Genomic DNA, 20,680 nt, shown 5'->3' on the forward strand with positions numbered 1-20,680 from the left:
GCTAGCCTCACAGCCAGCCACTTGCATACTGATTTGTTGAAGCCAGTTCCTGAGTAAACTGACTCCCGATGGTTGGTGTAGGATAAAGGGAGGAAAATTAGGGAAACAACTGAAATCACTGGGAAAGAGAATCTCACTGGATTTGGGGCTTTCAAGGTTTGATTTAAGCCGTATTTCTCTTTGAGGACATCCCTGCCCCTCAGCCCCTGCCCTGCCACCTCTCCTGCTTCTTGCTAGACATCTGTCTTGACCCAGAGCACACAGGGTTGTCACAGAACCACAGCCTGCACCTCTTCCACCTCTGCAGGAAGCTGTGATAATGAGGAGGCGAGGTCCATCTGGCTGCCCCTCATACGGGCCGTGTCCTTGTCCACAGGCCAGACCCTGAGATCCCTGATGACACCTGAACTGTGTCTGCTTTTCCTAATCCCTCTTCTCCAGGGGAGTCCCCAGACCCTCCAGCTATGCTTGATACTCTTGTCTACCCCCACCACCATCCCCTGACTTGCCCATAGCCCTCCCAACTCCTGCCACCAAAGAATGGAACCCACTTGCCAAACAATGGCCAGAATGGCCAGACCCCTTAGGTTGGCAGGTATATTTCACCACTGTGGCCCAAGCCAGCCACTCTCCCCTCCCTCCCCAGCCCACTCCTCTTGCCTCCATGGCCATCACCATCAGCTGCTTTCCACTGGCCAAAGGATGATGCTCTTCACACCCTAGCAGACACATCTTGCCAATATGCACGTGGGAGGCCCACTGATGGGACCAGCCCACCCCCGCTTTCTCTGTCTGGGAAACTCCTACTGGTGCTCTGAGCCTCAGCTCCAACAGCTCCCTCTGCAGTGCTGGGCCCTTCTTCCTTGGGCTCCTGCAGTGCCACACCTGGCTTTCCCACAGCACTCATCACCCTCTACAGGGCTGACTCCTCTGCATGTTATTTCCTCCACCAGACTCTGAGCCCCTGATCTGTGGCCTCATCTGTCCATCTTGAGTGAGCACGGGATTTGGTACATAAACACTTACTGAGTACGAGTGGATGTCAGCACAGTCACTGGCAAGTTCTGAAATGTATGGCTTGGGGACACACGTCCAGAGGGAAATACTCACACACTCAGTAGCACCCCTGCTTGCCAAAGCCCAACTGTCAATGCTTTGGAGACAGTTCAGCCTGAGAGAAGGGATGGAAAGTTTGCCTTCTTGGGCCAGGGTTAAGAAAACCAGACTGGTCCCAGCTGTAAGTGCACCCCTTCTGTCTTGGGGATCAGAGGAACTGACAGACCCCTCTCCTTCAACGAAGAGGGAAAGCCCCTGAGCTCCCCGTGCCAGGGCCGGCTCCCTGGTGTATGCCTGTGCAGTCACAAGGGCCCCCACTCAGAAGGGCCCACGCTTACTCTAATGCTCTGTGGTTGCTGTGTTGGAATTCTTAATGATTTTTGAACATTGACCCCATATTTTCATTTTGCACTGGGACCTACAAATGATGGAGCCAGTTCTGCCCCCGATGGCCTCCAAGGCCCTCAAGAGAGCTGCCTCTCCTGGCCTGCATGGCCTGGTGTGGCTCTTGTGAACAGAATCATGTCTGGCTCTGAAGAGCAGAGTGGCCACTGCCCTGTGCCAGCCTGTCTTCATCCACAGAAAACAAAAACCCCACAGCCCTCGCAGTGGAGCCAGGGGCCATGGGACCGTGGCCCTCGGACAGCAAGACAACAACACTGGGACAGTGAGTAGAAACAAAGGGCCAGCTTGGGTCAGTTGCCTAGGACCCCTGCTGTTCCCACAGGGCTGCGGCCCATCCAATCCCACAGGAAGAGCTGTCAAAGGTGCCGGCCTGAGCAGAAGTTCCCCTCTTCTTTAGTGTTGCTTCGAATGCTCTAAAAACCACTTCAATACCTCTGAGATTTTCAGAGCATTTGAAAAATCATGTAAAATCTTTCTCAAGTTCTGGACAATTTCCCCATTTTTCCGAGGTATCCCAGCAAAAATCAAAATCTGTACACTAGGGTGTCCATCCATAAGTGGCCATGACACCACTGTATGCTTCCTAGAAGCTGTTACTCCCCAAAGTGTGTGGGAAATGCATGCACTGTGGCCTCGGAAGCAGCCCCCAACTTGGCTCCCGATGCTTGAGGCTTCTGGCACGCTTCTCAGGCCCCACTTTGAGTCTCAGTTTTTCATACATAAAATGGCGAAGGAACAGCTCCCTTATAAAGCTGCTGTAAGAGGCAGACAGCAGCAGTAATGCCCCCACCACAGTAAGGGGCACGTTGGACAGGGCACATTGGATGTCCCCATTCCATGCAAACAAATACAATTTGCTCTGTAATGGGGAGGCAGTGATAAGCGAGATGACCTGGTGTGGAGGGGGAACGGCCTTGGTTTGGCTTGTGAGTTCACTGTCTCTTAGCTGGGTGAGCTGGGGCGAGTCACGCTCATCCTCAAATCCCAGGCTGCCTGTCAGCAGTGCGCGAGTGCTGGGCTCCCCACATGGTGCAGGGGGGCTCAGTCAGCGGCACTCTCCCGTGGAGGCTCCTGTTCCTCAGGATTGTACTTTGTGCTGGTAGAGTCCTTTGAAATAGGTTTGGTAGAATAGAATCGTGGGCACCAAGAAGCCGGATAAAGGTGGTGAGGGAGCTGGCTTCAGAACAGAAAGCCCTGGCTTTGAATTTTCATGTTGACACTTCAGGCTATGTACCTGTATGCTTTGTGCCTCAGTCTTCCCCATCTGTCAGCATGAAAAACAATGTCTTCCTCACAGGCAATTAGTGACCACAGACCACTCATTGTCTAGGTTGCTTCTGGTCCTTCCCAAGACTAACTGTATTCCTGCTTTCCGTAAGGAACCCCAATATATTTAGAATGACTCTCCTTTTCACTTTGGGCAGCATAAAGTGGCTTCAGTTTTTTTTGCATCTGGAAAAGAGTTCTGACTTTACAATCTTTCTGCTGACAAACATTAGTTCCTTTGACCTTTCTAGCTTCTAAACAATTCATCATGATAGTTGCTTGTCACTTTTCTTTTTCAAAAAAGAACCGGGCTGGGCACAGTGGCTCATGCCTGTAGTCCCAGTAGTTTGGGAGGTCGAGGCAGGAGGATCACTTGAGGCCAGAAGTTCAAAACCATTCTGGGCAACATAGCAAGACTCTGTTTCTTAAAAAACAAAACAAAACAAAACAAAACAAACAACCACAAAGAAATTAGCTGGGCACGGTGGTGCAGGTCTGTGGTCCCAGCTACTTGAGAGGCTGAGGCGGGAGGATTGCCTGAGCCCTGGAGTTAGAGGTTACAGTCCACTATGATCAAGACACTGTACTGCAGCCTGGTAACCAGAGCAAGACCCTGTCTCTAAAAATATAATAAAATAAAATAAAGAACTAAATACAGAACTCCAGGTGTGAGGTTTCAAAATATCTCTATTAAACACAGCTTCAACTGGCATTACTTTTTATTCACTTATCTTTTTTGTTTGTTTGTTTGTTTTTGAGAAGGAGTCTCGCTCTGTCACCCAGGCTAGAGTGCAGTGGTGCAATCTTGGCTCACTGCAACCTCTGCCTTCCAGGTTTGAGCGATTCTCCTGCCTCAGCCTCCTGAGTAGCTGGGAATACAGGTGCACATCACCACACCCCGCTAATTTTTGTATTTTTAGTAGAGACAGGGTTTCACCATGTTGGCCAGGTTGGTCTCGAACTCCTGACCTCAGGTGATCCACCCGTCTCAGCCTCCCAAAGTGCTGGAATTACAGGCGTGAGCCACCGTGCCCGCCTTTCTTTCTTTCCTTCCTTCCTTCTTTTTCTTTCTTCTTCCTTCCTTCCTTTCTTTTGCCCTGCCCTGCCCTGCCCTCCCTCCCTGCCCTACCCTTCCTTTCCCTTTCTTTCTTTCTCTCTCTCTCTCTCCTTCCTTTCCCTTCCTTTCTCCCTTTCTCTCTCTCTCTCTCTTTCTTTCTTTCTTTCTGACAGGGTCTCACTCTGTCACCCAGGCTGGAGTGCAGTGTCCCAGTCATGGCTCACTGCAGCCTCAACTTCTCACACGCCAGCGATCCTCCCACCTCAGCTTCTCAACTAGGTGGGACCACAGGTGCTCTCCACCACGCCCAGATGATTTTTGTATTTTTGGGGGAGACTGGGAACTCCTGAGCTCAAGCAATTAACAAGCCTCAGCCTCCCAAAATGCTAGGATTACAGGTGTGAGTCACTGTGCCTAGCCATTACTTTTTTTTTTTTTTTAAGAGACGAGGTCTCACTCTGTTATCTATGCTAGAATACAGTGGTGTGATCATAGCTCACTGCTGCCTTGAACTTCTAGGCTTAAGCCATCCTCTGGCCTCAGCCTCCTGAGCAGCTGGGACCACAGGTGTGCGCTACCATGCCCGGCTAATTTTTTATTTTCTGTAGAGATGGGGGTCTCATTTCATTGTCCAGGCTGGTTTTAAACTCCTGGCTTCAAGTGATCCTCCCGCCTTGAGCTCCCAAAGTATTGAGATTACAGGCATGAGCCACTGCGCCTGGCGGACTTTTTTTTTTTTTTTAATCACTGTTTATTTGCATTGAGCCTTTGAGCCATTATAGTCTGCCAGATGTTTTTCTTTTACTATCAAATCAAGTTTCCTATATCCTAGTAATATTCTGAACTAAAACATAAGACATTAATCTTCACGTTTTCTATCCATCTCAATTTCGAAAAATATTTTTAAATCTTGGCTTTCCTGCTTTATAACATAAGCTGTTTTCTCCAGCTCTGCAGCCTTCCCACATTTGATAAGGTCTCCTACGAGTTCAACCCAAGCCAATGATAAACACAACAGACAAGAGACATTGGAACCTCAGTCAAGTCCTCCCTCTGGCTGCATTATCAACACTCTCAGAAAGCATGTTCACCCAGCTACAAATCCACATGACCGTGCTGTTATCAACCCATATCATTAAATATTTGCCTTATTTATAAGGATGTCATTAGAAATTGTCGAGAGCCTTCCTGAAACCTGGCGTATGCTAGCTTAGACAGTCCATCCCTCTCCCATCTCTTTTCCATCATACCTATTTCTCCAAGTAAAGGGTTCCTTGTTTGGGTATATTTCCCACATTATCCTTCAGCCTTCCTGACACGCTACACCAAACATTCCACCCACAGATCTGTAGAATTCACTTACATGTTGTTGGGGTTTTTTGGTATTTCTGCCTCATTCCATTTTTTTTTTTTTTTTTTTTGAGACTGAGTCTCGCTCTGTCGCCCAGGCTGGAGTGCAGTGGCGCGATCTCGGCTCACTGCAAGCTCCGCCTCCGGGTTCATGCCATTCTCCTGCCTCAGCCTCCCGAGTAGCTGGGACTACAGGTACCCGCCATCACTCCCAGTTAATTTTTTTTTGTATTTTTTAGTAGAGACGGGGTTTCACCGTGTTAGCCAGGATGGTCTCGATCTCCTAACTTCATGATCCACCCGCCTAGGCCTTCCAAAGTGCTGGGATTACAGGTGTAAGCCACTGCGCCTGGCCTCATTCCATTTTTTATAACTATCTCTTTAAATCCTGTCCTGTCACTGTAAAGCATTAGTGTTTTTTTTTTTTTAATCATCTGGATTGAGCAATCATTATAATGGATGAAAACAACATAAATACATTGCAACTTCCTACAATTATTAAAAATAAACAGTAAAATGTTATTGGAAGTACCTCTTTAATGAGATGAGGCTTTCCCCCCGATGTAAAATAATATTAATTATTGCTAAACAAGACAGGGATCCACATCAATTATATTTCTATTTTTCATTTGTAGAGATTTAAGCACAAAAAAAGTTCACATAAATAGAAAGATGGGAACAAGAGTTTTGTAACAGCAATGTCACCTTGTTCTATGAATGTCTTCTGAGTTAAAAGCCATAAATAATCATTTGTGGGCAGGCATGGTGGCTCACACCTATAATGCCAGCACTTTGGGAGGCTGCGGTGGAAGGATCCCTTGAGCCCAGAAGTTCAAGACCAGGCTGAGCAACATGGTGAAACTCCGTCTACTAAAAATACACAAATTAGCCAGGTGTGGTGGTGCATGCCTATAATCCCAGCTACTTGGGAGGCGGAGGCATGAGAATCGTTCGAATCTGGGAAGCGGAGGTTGCAGTGAGCCGAGATCGTGCCACGGCACTCCAGCCTGGGTGACAGAGCAAGACTCTGTCTCCAAATAAATAAATAAATAAATAAATTATCATTTGTAATGACTTATCATCTGACAGCTTGATTAGGCCTTCTTTCAATCTTGTTAAAAGCAAAAGAAACTTGGAAACAACGTGTCTTAGAAAAGGCCTTGGTAGCCAGTCATGAGAGGCTTTCATTTTCTCAACTTCCATATGATATTTTGAACTGTCCCTTTATTTGGGGGAGCGAGGCACTGCAGAAAGATTTGGGAAGGGTAAGAGGTATGTCTGTGGCTGGGCGCGGTGGCTCACGCCTGTAATCCCAGCACTTTCGGAGGCTGAGGCGGGTGGATCATGAGGTCAGGAGATCGAGACCATCCTGGCTAACATGGTGAAACCCCGTCTCTACTAAAAATACAAAAAATTAGCCGGGCTGGCGGGCGCCTGTAGTCCCAGCTACTCAGGAGGCTGAGGCAGGAGAATGGCGTGAACCCGGGAGGCAGAGCTTGCAGTGAGCCGAGATCGTGCCACTGCACTCCAGCCTGGGCGACAGAGCGAGACTTCATCTCAAAAAAAAAAAAAGAGGTATGTCTGTGTGTTGTGAAGTGGGTGAGGGACAAGTGTGAAGGCGGGGATGGGAGAGGATCTACAGTGGAATGTGGAGAAACCCGAGGAGACCACTGCTACCAGCCATGAGACTGTCCCTGTTTCCGCAAGCTCTTTCCCTGAAGCCAGGGGGATGAGTCAGCTTATATCCGCCTTGGCCGTCATGAGTGCTATGAATGCCAAGAGGATATAGCCACCTATTTGTAAGGTCTCTATAATTTTTTTGTTTCTAACTAGATTCTTTTAAGTGTAGAAGAGAATTATCCCTCACTGGCTTTCTGTTTTCTGAGCACTGGACCTGTCAACAAAGCAAGTCAGGAATGGAGCTCATGATCTGCTTCTAGCAGCAGGACCTCCAGAAGATGTGTGGCTAGCTCTCCATCACCACTCGCGGCCTCTGTGCCCGTGTCTGCGTCTGTGTTCTTGTTGCCCACATATCCTCCTCCCTGCTCCCTCACGCAAGTCCTTGGTTTAGCGCACAGGCACACATCTTCACACATCATTTGAATAAACTTAATCTGGACAAGGCATCTGTGTCCTCCACTGCTGTAGAGTCATCCATTCTATTTCACCAAAACAGAATGGGGGGAGTGGCTTTCTTTACATTTCACAGAAAGGAAAAGTGAGGGTCAGATTATCCAAGGAACAGAGCTATTTGCAGAAGACTAGGAATGAAAGCCAGGTCTCCTGGATTCCTACCTGTACTCTTTCTCCTGATTACAACTGTGTCAAGCTAAGAGGATAATGGTTTAAAACACCAAAGTCATGATGCCAACTTGAGAAAGCCTCAGGTAGCAATGCGCTGAGGGCTGCCTATTGACTGGGCTCTTTAACAAGTTCACCTGAGACTCTGAACACATCATGCAAAACAGGCTTAGGAGACTCCTCTGGGATGCTGAATTGGAAAACAGAATATAAATTCCGAAAGGACTCTAATAAGTCACAAAAGTTATTAGAACCCAAAGACTGATGACCAATGCTAACAAGAGTTCATACAAACTTGGGGTGAGACTTACCGTGTCCCCAATCTTCAGACCCTCACACTTCCTCTGACCAGGATAGGATACCCCATCTTGGCAGGTAGCAGTAAAGAAGAGATTAAGATCCTCAGGCTGATCCCAGACTGACAGCTCCACTTTAGACCGGATACTCTGAATGGAGAGAGAAAATGAAGCCCAACCATTTAATAAAGGCTGTGGCTGAGGTGCTCCCACACTGGTTTTCTGAGGCCCACGTGGCTTCCTCTAACTCAGGAATCCCAAGCCAAAGGAAGAGCCAGTGAGCTTGGTTCCCTGGCCCTCCCTCATCCTTTCCCTTCTCTCTGCACTCACACAACATCTTGCTAGACCCAGCCTGAGGTCTCCCTCTGTGAGTTTGGAGAAGTTGATAGTGGTTGACCTGCCATATATTATCTGCTTCAAACAGGTTATGCCCCATCCCCTGCTTGCTTCTCCAGAGCCACCTCTCATCCCCATCCTCGGCTTCAGACACGCAGTTCCTCAATCTTGCAGTGTGTACTCCAGGCTTTGAGCCTTTCCATGTGCCCAGGGTAATGATCCTTTGCACAACGGCTCCTCACTCTCCTCCTCCTGGCTGGCTCCTTATCATCCTTCAAAATCAGCTCAGCAGGCACTTTCTCCAGGAATACACCCTGTCATTCACATCCATACCTATCCCCATCAGATGAGGTCCATATGCCTCAGTTTGAAACTACATAATGAGAGACTCCAATCTTATGTGTGGATTATATTCTTAAGACAGTGAATCAAACAAAAATCAAGTCAAAATTACCTATCAGAATAGAAAAAAAGTAAAGACTAAGAACATCAAGTGTTGGGAAAGGATGTAGAGCAACTAGGGCTCCCCAACCCTGCTGGTGGGAGTGAAAATTCGTGCAATCCTATAGAAAGCCATTAGGCTATATCTACTAAAGCTTAGGCCAACCTCAGACCTAGCATTCACCCAGGATTATATCCAACAGAAGTGTATGCGTCACCAAAAAGACATGGACAAGAATGTTTACAGCAATACTGCTTGTAATAGCTAGAAACTGGAAATTCCTCAGGTGCCTAGCAAGAGAAGAATGGATTTTTTAAAACTGTAGTATGTTCATATAGTGGAATACCATACAGTAATGAGAAATAATAAAATATGACTACATGTAATAATATGGATAAATCTGACAAATATAACATTACTAGAAAGAAGGCAGAGACAAGGGCATATATATTGTATAACTCTATTTATATGAAATTCAAAAACAGGCAAAATTAATGGTTGCCCTTGAGGGATTGCGATGGAAGAGGGCAGAATAGGGACTTCTGGGCCTGGCTAATGTTCTGTGTGTTTGGCCTCGGTGCTGGATACTCAGGTTTATTTAATTTGTGAAAAGTGTGTGAAATCTTCTATACGTCTGTTAGTTTAAAAAATTGTCCTTGTGACACATGCCTGTAGCTACTCAGGGGGCTGAGGCAGGAGGATCGCTTGAGCCCAGAAGTTCAAGGCTGCAATGAGCTATGATCATGCCAGTGCACTCCAGCCTGGGAGACAGAGTGAGACTGTCTCTTAAAAAAAATTAATAATAATAATAATAATAATTTCTTTGAAAATCTCTAAGGAAGATTCCACTTTGGAGACTGAGGCCAAATGAAGTAAGTAGCTTTTATTCAGAGGTCATATTTTACCAGAAAATTTAAAACAACTGTCTGTTTTTACACTCAACACAGGGTATAGCATGATGTACCCATATGAGAGACAAGGACCCCAACATCCGCAGACGGCCCTGCGGATTCCCTCTCCCTCCTCGGGTACACTCTAGGGAGTGTGGCTGTTGGAGAGAACAGCAGACAGACTTGCCTCTTGCTCTTGTGGGTTTTCTTTCTTTCTCTTTTTTGCTAAGCATATAGTGCTAAAGTTGAATAAGTGAAATATGTAGTTTTCCAGCAAATTAACAGCTTGTTGAAAATACTTTCTGTAAAAAATAGTCTCTCCCTTTGCAACAAATTATCTAAGTGCTTCTACAACTCTAAAAATATGATCCGTCTTAAATCCACTTCCCTTTGCAACTTGCCAGCCTTAACTGGCCAAGGGTCACCAAAGCGCCACTCAATACACACAGCACTCTCCTGCTGCCTGTGATTAGCTATTTACAGATCTGTCTTCCCCACCATGTTGTGAAGTCCAAGGGCTGTATCATAGATCTCTCTGTGACTTAGTACAATCTGTCGTTGAATGAATAAACGCATGGATGGGTAGACAGATGAATGATTTAACAGCTATGCTAAGGTCTCAGGCCAAGTAGATGAAAATATTTCTTAAGACAAATATTAAAAAATAAATTTATAACTGTGAATAAGTAGTGGAGGAAATAAAACAGTATCGTAAAAGAGCTGAAGAGTGAAGGCATGTAAAAAAATTACTTGGGAACGATAACTTGAAATATGGGGGCCCTGTGGTTCACAAATAAAACTTTGGAAGGAAGCACCAGTGCTCCCCAGCAAGATCTGCCCAAGCCACCACTCGAAAGCCCCAAGGGAGGATCTGGGAGAGGATCTGGGAAAAAGCAAGAGGGACTTGGACTCCTACTCTGTGAGTCAGCAACTAAGAATTAGATGGAAATGGACTCTTATGTTCTACTCAGGCCATAAGCCCCATGTTCTGATATAAAGTTTGTATTATTCCTGCTACCCACAGAGTCTCTGGAATCAGAAACTCTTAAGACATTTCAGGCAGCAGGAACCGTGGAGATGATGCAGCCCAAACCTCTCATGTATGGAAGCTGGAAGTCAGGGCAAGGAAAAGGTGGCCTGGGACCACTCTGCTGCACAGGACCGGGTGCAGGCTTTCTTGACCCACCCCAGGGCTCTTTCTAATCCCCACGCCTGATATGCACTTCTTTGGAAATTGGCTCTCTGTCCACAGATAAGGTAAAAAACAAAAATAAAAAGGAATTTGGCTCTGTGACTTTGGAAAGAGATCATCAGGTTGTATCGTGGTTGTAAGGGTCTCTGCCCCCAAAACTATGAGTGCTGGAGGGCAGGACTGTGTTTTGCTCACTATTTTATTTCCAAGGTGCAGCATGATCCCTGTCACACATTAGGCTGTTGGTATATATCTGTTGAATAAGTGAATGGATGGAGTCAAAGTGCAGTTCTTACACATGAAGACTTTTATGTGTGACTCCTAAAATTCCATTAACTCCTACCAGATTCGCCCCTCAAGGTGCACTCCTTAGTTCTCCAGTAGGAAACAAGACGATGTCGGGAATGTCAGAAGTGTAAAGGCTATTAAATACTCGGTCAGGTTAGGTCACATCTGCAATTGCTTTAAGTCAGGCCAGCTGTGGAGTGGGTGGGAGCAGACTTTATGGCAACAACAAAAAGAGAAACATGTGCTCTGCTAGAGAAAAATACACCACAGCTTCTGAAGTCACCCTCCACATGCAGCTCCAGTGCTTTCCAACTCATTCTGTTCGCTCCCACACTGAAAAGAGGCCTTTCTGGGTGGGTGCAACATGAGGCCAGCCCCCTCTGCACGTGTGGACCCAGGGCTCCACGGCTGAGCTCAGGAGGGGATTCTCTCACCAGCACTTATTACAGAGCAAAGCACCACATTGCCAAACTCCCTTGGGAAGAGTTGGTGATTTCTCACAGTGAAGAATTTGGCACAGCAAGAAAAAATGCATAAATCCAACTTGAAGATTTCACACTCTGAGAGATGTGTACACCAGACTTGATTCTACAAGACATGAAATTAAACATACCCTTTCCATTTTGCTCCCTCCTCAGCCTGACCAAATACCACAGCCATTGCATCTGTTACATATGTTCCAACCCAAATCTGCTCAGAATGTCCCCACAGATGGTCTGCCAGCACTCTAGGGGAGGTAAAAGCCAACACCCACACTTAGTCATGTGTTGCATGACTCATGAAATCCAACACAAACCACTCGGACGGTGAGGTGACAGAAACACAAGCGGTCTGGAGAGAGCTGCGACTGGACTCAGGCCGGATGCGGAGCAGGTGAAAGGAGAGCAGAGCTGACGAAAACCTCTCCTGCTGCCCCGGCACACCCCACATGGACCAGGGGCCCGTGCTGGGGCTCAAAGTTGGGAAAAGTCCAAGTGCAAGGAGCTTGAAGCCCAGCCCAGCCTTTCCCGTTGGCCAGGACAGGAGCAAGTAAGATGAGTACTTGGAAGGAAAAACCCAAACTGTTTTTCCTACTCTACTCTCACACACCACTCAACACAACACTTCTGACACCAGATGTGAGGATTTTTCCCCCACACACCATGCAATTCTCTACTGGACACTGGTTGGTTATCTTCTAATTCAGCACAATTCTGACACTATCTACCTGGACATAGTGTCAGGTCCCACAGGTGAAGGGCTCAGCCCACAAGACTGCCCCCACCGCAGATGCCAATCACAAGTACTAGGTTGTCATCTATACTTCCAACTGATCGGCTATAAATTCAAATTCCCATGACCCCTTTCCTTCTTTCATCAATTTGCTAGAATGGCTCACAGAACTCAGGGACACAGTTTGTTTACACTTACCCATGTATGAATAAGAGATAAAGGCTGCAGATGAACAGCTAGATGAAGAGAAACAGGGCAAGGTGTGTGAGGAGGGTGCAGAACTTCCCTGTCCTCTCTGGTGCCACTCTCCAGGAACCTGTCCCACAGCTTTCCCAAGGCCCTCCAAATCCAGGCCTTCCGGGTTTTCCTGGAGGCATCATTACATGGGCATGACTGGTCACATCTCTGGCTACTGGTGATCCACTCAACCTTCAGCCCCTCTCTACCTCCCCAGAGGTCATGGAGTGGGGCTGAAAGTTCCAACCCTCTAATCACATGGCTGGTTCCCCTGGCAACCAGCCCCCATCCTGAGGCTGTCCAGGAGTGCCCCCCAAGAGTCACCTCATTAGAACAAAAGATGTTCCTATTACCCAGGAAACTACAATGGTCTTGGAAACTCTGTGTCGGGAACCAGTGTTAAAGACCAAATATAATAACAAAAGATTCTCCTAGTGTCCTTATCTATAAAGGTTTTAGGGGCTTTATATTAGGAACTAGGGGCAGAGACCTATATATATATCTTATCGTACCACAGTATCACAGGTTCTAATCAACACAGAAAACCAACATACCCCTGACATGGCTTTGACCAACTGAACTTGCTTCAAATATCTTGCAGTTTTACATTTCTATATTTAATATATATATTTTAAATTTCACCTGAAGGGAGGGGTGGAAGAAGGGAATTATCAAGGGTCACTTTTTGGAATAATGAACATGTTCAGTATCTCTATGGTGGCGACAGTTTCACAGGTGTATACCTGTGCCAACACTCATATTATACACTTTAAATCAGTACAGTTTGCTGTATGTTAATTATATGTCAATAAGGCTTTACAATTCTTTTCCAATTAAAAAAAAAAAAAAGAGACAGAGTCTCACTCTGTCACCCAGGCTAGAGCACAGTGATACGATCATAGCTCACTGCAGCCTTGAACTCCCGGGCTCAAGCGATCCTCCTGCCCCAGCCTCCCAAGTAGCATGCCCAGCTAATTTTTACAAAATTTTTTGTAGAAACTAGGTCTCGCTATGTTGACCAAGCTGATTTCAAACTCCTGGCCTCAAGTGATCCTCCCAGCTTGGCCTCCCAAAGCACCGGAATTACAGGTGTGAGCCACCACGCCTGGTCATAATCACTCGTTTTTAAAAGTGCTGAGTTTCAAAATTCATTCATAAGTCATCAGCTTCATTTCACAACATGTTTACTTACAGGAACCAGTTTAACTCGCAGAATCAAGCGACAGTGCTAGGTTCCCACAGTTCCTCTGGGAATTCATGCCAGGTTCCAAAAGCAGCTCCAGCCCAGAACAACTGTTCCCTGTACTCATCCCTGCTCCCCACTCCCCATCAGCAGGGAGGGATCCACACTCCTCTCCTGGCCTCTGCCTACCACACAGGGAATGCTTTCCCTTGTCACTCCTTGATCCTGGGTACCTGGATTTCCACTAGGAAAATGAATGTAGATATATGAGAAATCCTGCTCAGGGCTAAGTACTTATGAGATCCCATGCATGGAACCAATAAGAAAGCCTCCTGCTCCCTGGTTTTCAGCGGTCCCAGCAGAAGCACAGACACGCAGAACCCACCAGTCACATAGAAGCTGGCTGAGCAGTGTGCCTTCCCTGCTGCTGCAAGGCTGCCCAGCCAGGTCTATGGAACTGTGCGCCATGATGCCCTCTGACATCAAAGCCGCTAGGAGCAGGGGGCCTGGGCCTTCACCAGCCAATGCTCTTGGGGAGCCCCAGAGCTCTGAATTCAGGAGGTGGCTGACGATGAAATGCTGACAAGTGGCCCCGCCGCAGAAGCCTTAAAGAGGGACCTCACCCCACTCAACAGAGCCCAGATGAGCTGCTCTTCAGCCATTTCTTCCCAAAGGCCCTGACTCAGCAGGAGGCAAGCGGTGGCCTCCCTGCCTGTGAGAGTGGGTCCAGCAGCAGTGCACCTTCTGCCCTGTGGGGTCTCCCAGCTCTGGCATCCTCAGAGGGAAGGGGAGAGTGGCAAGGCAGGGGTTCTGGCTCTTGATTTGGTTCTCTTAGTTCAGTGTCCAGAGCTTGAGACCCAAGCGGCTCACAGCTCACACCAGCTCACCCCAGGAAAGAGGGTGACATTCACAGGCCTGCCCCCTCCTTCCCATGCAGGCTCACATCCCAAACCCTCTCTGGGTGTCGCACTTCAGCAGACCTATTGTGCCCACATAACCAGCTTACGTGTTCCCCCTCTTCCTGAAGTGTAAAGCAAATCACTCACCGTGGAATCTGAAAGGCACTACAGTGTAAAGTTAATTAGGAAACCCTGTCTCACTGCACTCTGGGTTCTGAAGTGCCTATGGGATCTGGTGAGGCTCTAAGGGCCAGAGAACAGAAAAGAGGATGTTAGTATGTGGGCAATGGGGTAGGAGAGAAGGAAGTCTTCAGTTTCTCACAATAGGAAGTTCCAGGAGTATCTGAATCTGTGAGAGCAAGAGGACCCTTGGCTACAACAGGAGATGGGAGCAGTGGGAAGGGGGAAGAAAGGGAGTAAAAACAAGCCAAAAATCCTCACTGCTGCCCACCCGGTTGCCTTCAGGACACTGAGGCTCCAGGGAACTAAGTGCAGGGCTGGCGACACCCCAAGCCCCAGGGTTCCCCCTAGCTGGGCAGTACTTTGCAACTCAAAACAGGGCCACATCGGAAGGTGGACAAGGCCAACATTGGGAAAGGCCCAGCTCCAAATACTCATTTGTAATCAGTCACTGCTGGGAAGGCAAGATGACTTTTCTCACAGATGTGTGATGCCGTACTGATTCGTTAGGTTCCCAGGTTAGCCAGAAAAACCTATTTTACCTAAGTTTAGGATTAATAATGTTACTTAAGCCACACTTAGTCTATGTATAACTTAGTTTTAACAGGAAGATGCACTCTGAATGCCAATTTAGAAATTACCTGGCCCCTTGAGCAGGTGGGTAGGCAATGGATGCCATAACCATCTTGGGACCCACAAGGGAAGGGATAGCAGAGGGTCCACACTTCCCAACACAAGAGCTCTGCCTGCCGTTTGCCTGACAGAAGGTAGGTCTGAGTCAAGTACTTTTGGGGTGTTATGAATCGAGGGAAAGGAGGGTAGGAAAGAGAAAGGCTTGGGAGGTGAGTCTGTGGATGCGTGGCTTGGAATGTGAAAGTGATTCCTAAACCACATCTATAAGAACTTACACTTACTATATTAGGGCCAATTTCACATGATATGTTACAATAGCACAGAATTTAATAGCCCCATTCACAAACTCTCTGAAAGGACTTCATTACAATCACATCTTAAGTAGGTAGGCAAAAACATTGATTCTTTGGCCAGGCATGATGGCTCATGCCTGTAAAGCCAGCACTTTGGGAAGCTGAGGTGGGAGGACTGCTTCCAGGAGTTCAAGATCAGACCAACCAGGGCAACATAGTGAGATCTCATCTCTCTATATATATTTTTAAATTAAAAACAAAAATAAAAAAATGGATTGTCGATTCTCCCATGTTAGTCTGCAGCTCTATCCTGAGCTCCATGAGCCTGAGGGATTCCCGCCCTGCCACTGTGAGGTGAGCTCAGTGTGCGAACTTTTCACTTCTTGCAGTGTGGTCCTGTGGCTGGTGGATGCTCTGCTCCCTCAGGCAGAGAATACAGTGGCAGCGTTAGCCTGGGCACTGGGTAGGTGGAGAATACCACTGCCTGCCTATGTGAGGTGTCAGAACCTAAGCACTTCCCAGGCCACCAGCCTGAGTCTGAGCCACTCCTTGGCTCACTGAGATCTGCAGATGAGAGTCAAGATGGCAGAGGTGAGAGGGAGACTCATCAAGCAAGGATGGGTTTCTCCACCCTGACCCTGAGTGAAGCAGGAAGAAGATACCAAACTCAAGGGGATGGGGGAGCAGAGCCAAGAAGAGCAGCACAGACAACTGCCCACCTGAGCCCGCGGCAGCTGCAGGGCCTCAGTGGGAGGGGGTGGAAGGGAGGTGGCAGTGGGGGAAGAAACTGATGACTTACATTGTATGCATTAATAATCAGTTGAATAATATTTTTGGAGTCTCCATCTAAAATCTCCACCGTTGTTCCAGGTATCAGGGCTGTAAAATTCTTGGGAAAAAAAGTAAAGAAAAGAAATAAGTTCATTTTGCCCTGCCAACCATCAGAGTGAGCATTGCTATACAGTAAAGGCTAGAACAGTAAAGGCTCCTAGAACCACATCCTGCCACCTTCTCCCACCATGAACTAAAGAAGATCCCACAGGGAAAAGCAAGAAGAAATGGCACAGAGGAAGAGTTGTTGCAGTAGGCTGTGGAATATTCAGCCCTATAGATCCATAGGAAAGGGGCTCACAAGATCTCTCTCTAAAAGATAATGTCTTGAGACCCCACCCCTCCCACGGTAACAGACAGCTCTCTAAAAGCCCATCTTCTAAGGTCGACAGCTCCTGACAGTTTCTTGCCATTTCTCCCCCGGTCTCTGAGGTATTCACAGGTTCAGCTTTCAGGATCTGCTCAATCAGTTCAGAAGGCGTGAAAAGGGCAACTTTCCAAGGGTCTCAAGTATAGACCCTTTCTTTAATAGGAAGCTGAGAGATACGAATGGTGCCCTCCCACGGACCTCTGAGGTCCTGTGGCAAAGGGGCAGCCTTGAAGTACCCACCTTTCCTCTTTCATCTGTACTAACTCCTGAGTCTTCCACTTCTAACAGTGACAGAGACATCTACCACCCTCTGCCTGCCTTGGGACTGGATGGGCTTCCTCCCCCAAGCAAGGCGTATTCAGCTCTGAGGAAGGATGCTTAAGCCAGTATGGACTTCTTCCCTCTGGAAATATCTGGAAACCCAATACAGTCTGTGCAATTGAGCCCTCTAAAAACATAAAACGTTATTTGTAAGTGCATAGGCTTTTTTTTTTTTTTTTTTTTTGCGACAGAATCTCGCTCTGTCCCCCAGGCTGGAGTGCAGTTGTGCAATCTTGGTTCATGGCAACCTCTGCCTCCCGGGTTCAAGAGATTCTCCTGCCTCAGCCTCCCCGGTAGCTGGGATTGTAGGCACACACCACCATGCCCTGAATAGGCTTTATCCTGCTATCTTCCACTAAACAAAAAAAGAAAAACAATCCTTTTCCCTTGTTTCATCTTCTAACATTGATTTGAACTAAAGGAGGATAAAGAACTCAAGAAAATATAAGTGGCATTTTATCAGTGATAATCTCAGGCAGGAGCAATAGAAAAACACAATCAGACAAAGGTTCTTTTGTGGACATTCCAGAGCAAGAAGGAGAGGGAACTACGGCCAGCTGTTCTGGGGGTGGAGGGTGAAGAGGGATTCCAGATTAAGTTCTCATTGCTTCATCACGTAAAAGAATCTCAGAGACGAGTTTACATTTAGCTTACATGAGCACACCGAGGAGATCTGTAATTCAAACTTGGCTCATCTGTGATTGTGAGAAGGAGCACGTTCATGTGGGGAGTTTTGGAAGATGGTCCAGGGTGACCCAGGAACAGTTTCTTTAGACGGAACAGATCCATACCCAGACTGCTCTATTCACTCAGGACACTTATTGGTTTCTTTGGGAATTCCTGCCCCAGACTAAATGCGGCAGTCCAGGGTGACCCAGGAACAGTTTCTTTAAATGGAACAGATCCATATGCAGACTGCTGTATTCACTCAGGACATTTATTGGTTTCTTTGGGAATTTCTGCGCCAGACTAGCCCACTGGTCTCCTATAGTCTGCAGGCTCAGGCATAAAGCTCTGGAATACAGAGATTAGTGACGTAGCCTGATGAGATGCCTTACTTTTCTTTGTGTATATCTTCATTTCATTTTATATTTTCCTTTTCTAGTAGAGTGTGCCTCTCTGTTTCCAATTCATCACCCAAAAAATGGGAATTCATGCTATTTTCAAGGTTTTTCTCAGAATCAAATTAGATACTATATGTTCAAATTTCTTGTAAGGTATTCACTGCTATGCGAATGCTTAATTGTTTCCTCCTATTATTTTCCATTAGATCAAGACTGGGCTATATTCCACCCCTCCTTTGAATTTCCCCCATATAGGCAGAGTTGTAAACACTCCTCACCACCCCCTTCACCCCACAAATCACTAGCCTCCCTCCCTCCCAGCATACCTTGTACAGCATATAATGGTTTTTCGTCACTGCAAAGATGAGGTTGATGTTGTTCTCTGCCAATTTCTCTCCAAGCAAGGCAAGGGATGGATAGTCCTAGGGCCAAGGCAAAAGTCAAGGCTATGACATTCCTAACAGGTGTAGATACCAGCACCTGGCTCCAATGCACAGTCAGCAGCCAGCATTTGCCAGGGAAGCAGCTTTTCCTTAGGTGGCCCCTTAGAGTCCCTTAATAACTAAGCCTTCTTGGTAGCTCCTGAACTAAGGAACTGAGTAGAGGAGACCCTCAAGGAAAGGACCCTCTGGCATTCACCAAACTAGATTCACTCCTCTCACCCCAGAGTGGAGAGGTGATGAGTGGAGGTTTTGCATATCTTGTCTGTGTCTCCATCCTTTCAGCAGGGAGGGGGACTAGTGGGGACGCCCTAGAGAACAGCCATCACATCCTACCCTCTGTCATCAGTGCCTCTTACCTTTCCTCTCTCCTCTAAGACTTTTCCTCCCTGCCTCCTTGCCCTATTTTCCTTCTCCTATGCCTAAAGCTTAGGTCTGCCAACATCCCCCACAGGTCCTGCTTCATCCTGCTTGTGGCTCAGATGGGCAGAGGACGGTGCCGAGCTCTGGACTAAAAGTTGGGCCATGGGGCAGGGGTGCAGAAAGAGGAAGAAGAGAGGAAGCTAAGAGGCAGTTTAACAGTGTCCTGAGGGATTTTGAGGACTAATGATGGGTACAGGGGTCCGCATCTGGTGAGGTCCTACAGTTATAGTCCTTTTTTCAGATTCCATTATTCCTAAACAAGATGGAAGGCTTGGGCACTGACCACCTCTTGAAACTGGAGAAAATGGGCTTCTCTAAGGAAGAAAATTGGGAAGAATTCCTCTTTGGCCACCAGAATGGATTTGAGAAAGAAAAGGACGCAGATTTTGGCAGGAAAATTGCACAGTGAGTATGCAAGATCTTGATCATTGTTGGGTCTGGGTGATGGGCATGTAGGGTTCATTTTACTGGTCTATTATTATATATCTTTGAAATTTTGCACAAATTCTTTTAAATTGCATAGTTGTGGTTATAGAGTGTTGGGAGTAGATGGTCCTTGGGACCTCTGATTCCATGCAGAACACTTCTGCCCACCACCACTAACACTGACAGGCAACTCACCACCTCTGGGAGCCCATGTCTAGAAGTCAGGAAGTCCTGCCCCATAACTTCTATACCAGTTGTGACTTCTGCAGGGGCACAGCACCCACCCTCCTTTAAGACACCCTCCCCACTATGAGATCTATCCTGTTTCCCCTGGGCCACCCGTATCCCAACCAAACACTTCCCATTTAGACGCACATTGACAGAAAGATGAACCAGCTACAGAAATCCCTGAGAAATGTTGTAAGTCAATTAGGAGTTCCGGAAACCCAGCTGGAGAAGATTGAATAATGAAACCCAACCCCAAGAATGGATCAGAAAGCCAGTGAATACTGAGGGCCAGAGGAAGGTTTCAAGGCTGGGCAAGTACTAAGACCACGGGCAGGGTCACAAGAGAGGCGACAGGGAGGGGGGATCTGTTCCCCGGCACTCACCATCTGGTTGGATGCAGTGTACTCGTTGGCCTCGTTCAGGTGGCACTGGCCATCGTGTGGCTGCACCAGGCCTCCCAATTTTCCATCCAATGCGATGTGGGGCACATCATCCGTTGTGAACACCAGCAAATGCAGTGCATCCTTTCGCCAGCCAATCTTCTCCTGAAGGACAGAAGGTGGATGGGTACACCAGTCTTTCTGCCCAGTCCTGCCCTGGTCATGCAGGGCACTGGCCCCTCTCCAGGAGTCATGGCCTGAATCAGAGGCATTCCCCTTGCCATGTGTACCTGGGGCACACTCACAAAACCACTGGGGAGGGATTCCACAGAGGCTCTGAAGAGACACAGCCTGGACTAGGGAAGCCCAGATGCACACAGACAAATGTCCAAGTCTTTGCCCACTTTGGCCCATGCACCTGAAACCCCCTCCCTCCAGCCCATCATACTCTTCTCTGCTCCTTTCACTGATGACCCCGGAGAGCTGCTCCTCCTGGATGCTTCCCCTTTTGGCCTCAGCTATTCTTCCTTCCCCAGAACAACTTTTAACCTTTCCCCCAACAACATCCCCTGGCTGGCTGGGCTAGTCTAAGATGATGGTTAAGATTGTTAAGTCCCCCCATTAGACCTGAGTCAATCAGAACAGAGCACTCCAATGACCAACAGATGGGTTTGTCTTTTG

General features: G+C 47.4%; 1 protein-coding gene across 2 annotated transcripts in view; it reads right to left on the reverse strand.

Moving 5' to 3' along the window:
• Positions 1-20,680, reverse strand: part of ITGB5 (integrin subunit beta 5) — a 124,301-nt gene that overhangs the window by 38,070 nt on the left and 65,551 nt on the right. For both annotated transcript variants that reach the window (XM_019023742.4, XM_055383844.2), the window contains exons 6-9: positions 20,003-20,164; positions 18,429-18,524; positions 16,316-16,405; positions 7,747-7,881 (exon numbers count right to left, since the gene is read on the reverse strand). In XM_019023742.4, the coding sequence (XP_018879287.2) occupies positions 7,747-7,881; positions 16,316-16,405; positions 18,429-18,524; positions 20,003-20,164 (483 nt within the window). The remainder of the gene's footprint in view (positions 1-7,746; positions 7,882-16,315; positions 16,406-18,428; positions 18,525-20,002; positions 20,165-20,680) is intronic.

The sequence above is a fragment of the Gorilla gorilla genome, chromosome 2, assembly GCF_029281585.2.
Source record: "Gorilla gorilla gorilla isolate KB3781 chromosome 2, NHGRI_mGorGor1-v2.1_pri, whole genome shotgun sequence".
In the NCBI taxonomy this organism is placed as follows: Eukaryota; Metazoa; Chordata; class Mammalia; order Primates; family Hominidae; genus Gorilla; species Gorilla gorilla.